Source organism: Geospiza fortis, unplaced genomic scaffold (genome assembly GCF_000277835.1).
Source record: "Geospiza fortis unplaced genomic scaffold, GeoFor_1.0 scaffold450, whole genome shotgun sequence".
Lineage (NCBI taxonomy): Eukaryota > Metazoa > Chordata > Aves > Passeriformes > Thraupidae > Geospiza > Geospiza fortis.
In genome coordinates, this window is record NW_005054416.1 from 2,488,341 (window position 1) to 2,489,521 (window position 1,181).

Genomic DNA, 1,181 nt, shown 5'->3' on the forward strand with positions numbered 1-1,181 from the left:
CGGCTCCGTGACATCCGCGGCCCGTCCCAGGTGGCCACCGACTTCACGGAGGGGCAGTACGGCATCCTGGTGAGCGGGAACAGGCACGGAACGGAGCGGTGGGATTGTTCCAGAGGCCGGGATTGCGTGTCCCTGAGCTGTCCCACCGTGTCCCCCCACAGGCTTTGGGCGGGGGGTACCTGCACTGGGGCCACTTCGAGATGATCCGCCTGACCATCGGGCGCAGCATCGATCCCAAATCCATGTTCGCCGTGTGGCGAGTGCCCGCCCCCTACAAGTCGGTGACGAGGAAAAGCATGGGGAACCGGATGGGGCCCCATCGACCGCTACGTGACGGCGGTGAAGAGCGGCAGGCTGGTGGTGGAGGTGGGCGGGCGCTGCGAGTTCGGGGAGGTGCGGCCCTTCCTCGACCGCGTGGCCCAGAAATTGCCCTTCCCGGCCGTGGCCGTCAGCCGGGAGAGCCTCCAGGAGATGCGGCGGGAGGAGGAGCAGAGGAGGCTGGACAACCAAAACCCCTGGACTTTCGAGCGTGTGGTGACCTCCAATATGTTGGGGATGAGGAAGTACCTGAGCCCCTACGACCTGCAGCTCAAGGGACGCTACTGGGGCAAGTTTTTCCTGAAGCACAGGGTGTGAGGAGCGGCTGGATGGGATGGGATTAATCCTTTTGGGATTAAAGTTTTCCACAAGAGCCTGGAGTGGGTTTTGGAGCTGGGAACGCAGGGCTGGGAGATAAATGGATTGGGGTTTGAAGCATGAGGCTCTCTATCCTGAAGTGGATTTTAGGGCTGGGAGCATCTTGACGGATCCATGGATCAGGGTTTGGGGGATGAGGATCTTTATCCCAAGGTGGGGTTTGGAGCTGGAAACATGGAGCTGTTTGGGGGATCCATGGATCAGGGTTTGGGGGATGAGGCTCTCTATCCTGAAGTGGATTTTAGGGCTGGGAGCATCCTGAGGGATCCATGGATCAGGGTTTGAAACATGAGGCTCTCTATCCTGAAGTGGATTTTAGGGCTGGGAGCATCGTGAGGGACCCATGGATCAGGTCAGAGCCGGGAGGCAGAGTGTGGGTGAGCTCTTTATTGAGGAGGAAGGCTCCAGCATGGGTGGCTGCACATCCAAGGAGCTCCAAGCACAGGGAGAGGCTCCTCCGGCCGCCCCGGCAAGGCAGAGCCCTG

The 1,181-nt window shown here is 60.6% G+C and overlaps 1 protein-coding gene across 1 annotated transcript; it reads left to right on the forward strand.

Moving 5' to 3' along the window:
* Positions 1-3: 3 nt before the first annotated feature.
* On the forward strand, positions 4-691 carry MRPL16 (mitochondrial ribosomal protein L16; the record flags this gene model as incomplete). Its single annotated transcript, XM_031061525.1, is given in 3 exon segments — positions 4-69; positions 162-310; positions 312-691. Coding segments are annotated over 3 exon segments (540 nt in total), but the record flags the coding sequence as incomplete, so codon positions are not given.
* Positions 692-1,181: the final 490 nt, after the last annotated feature.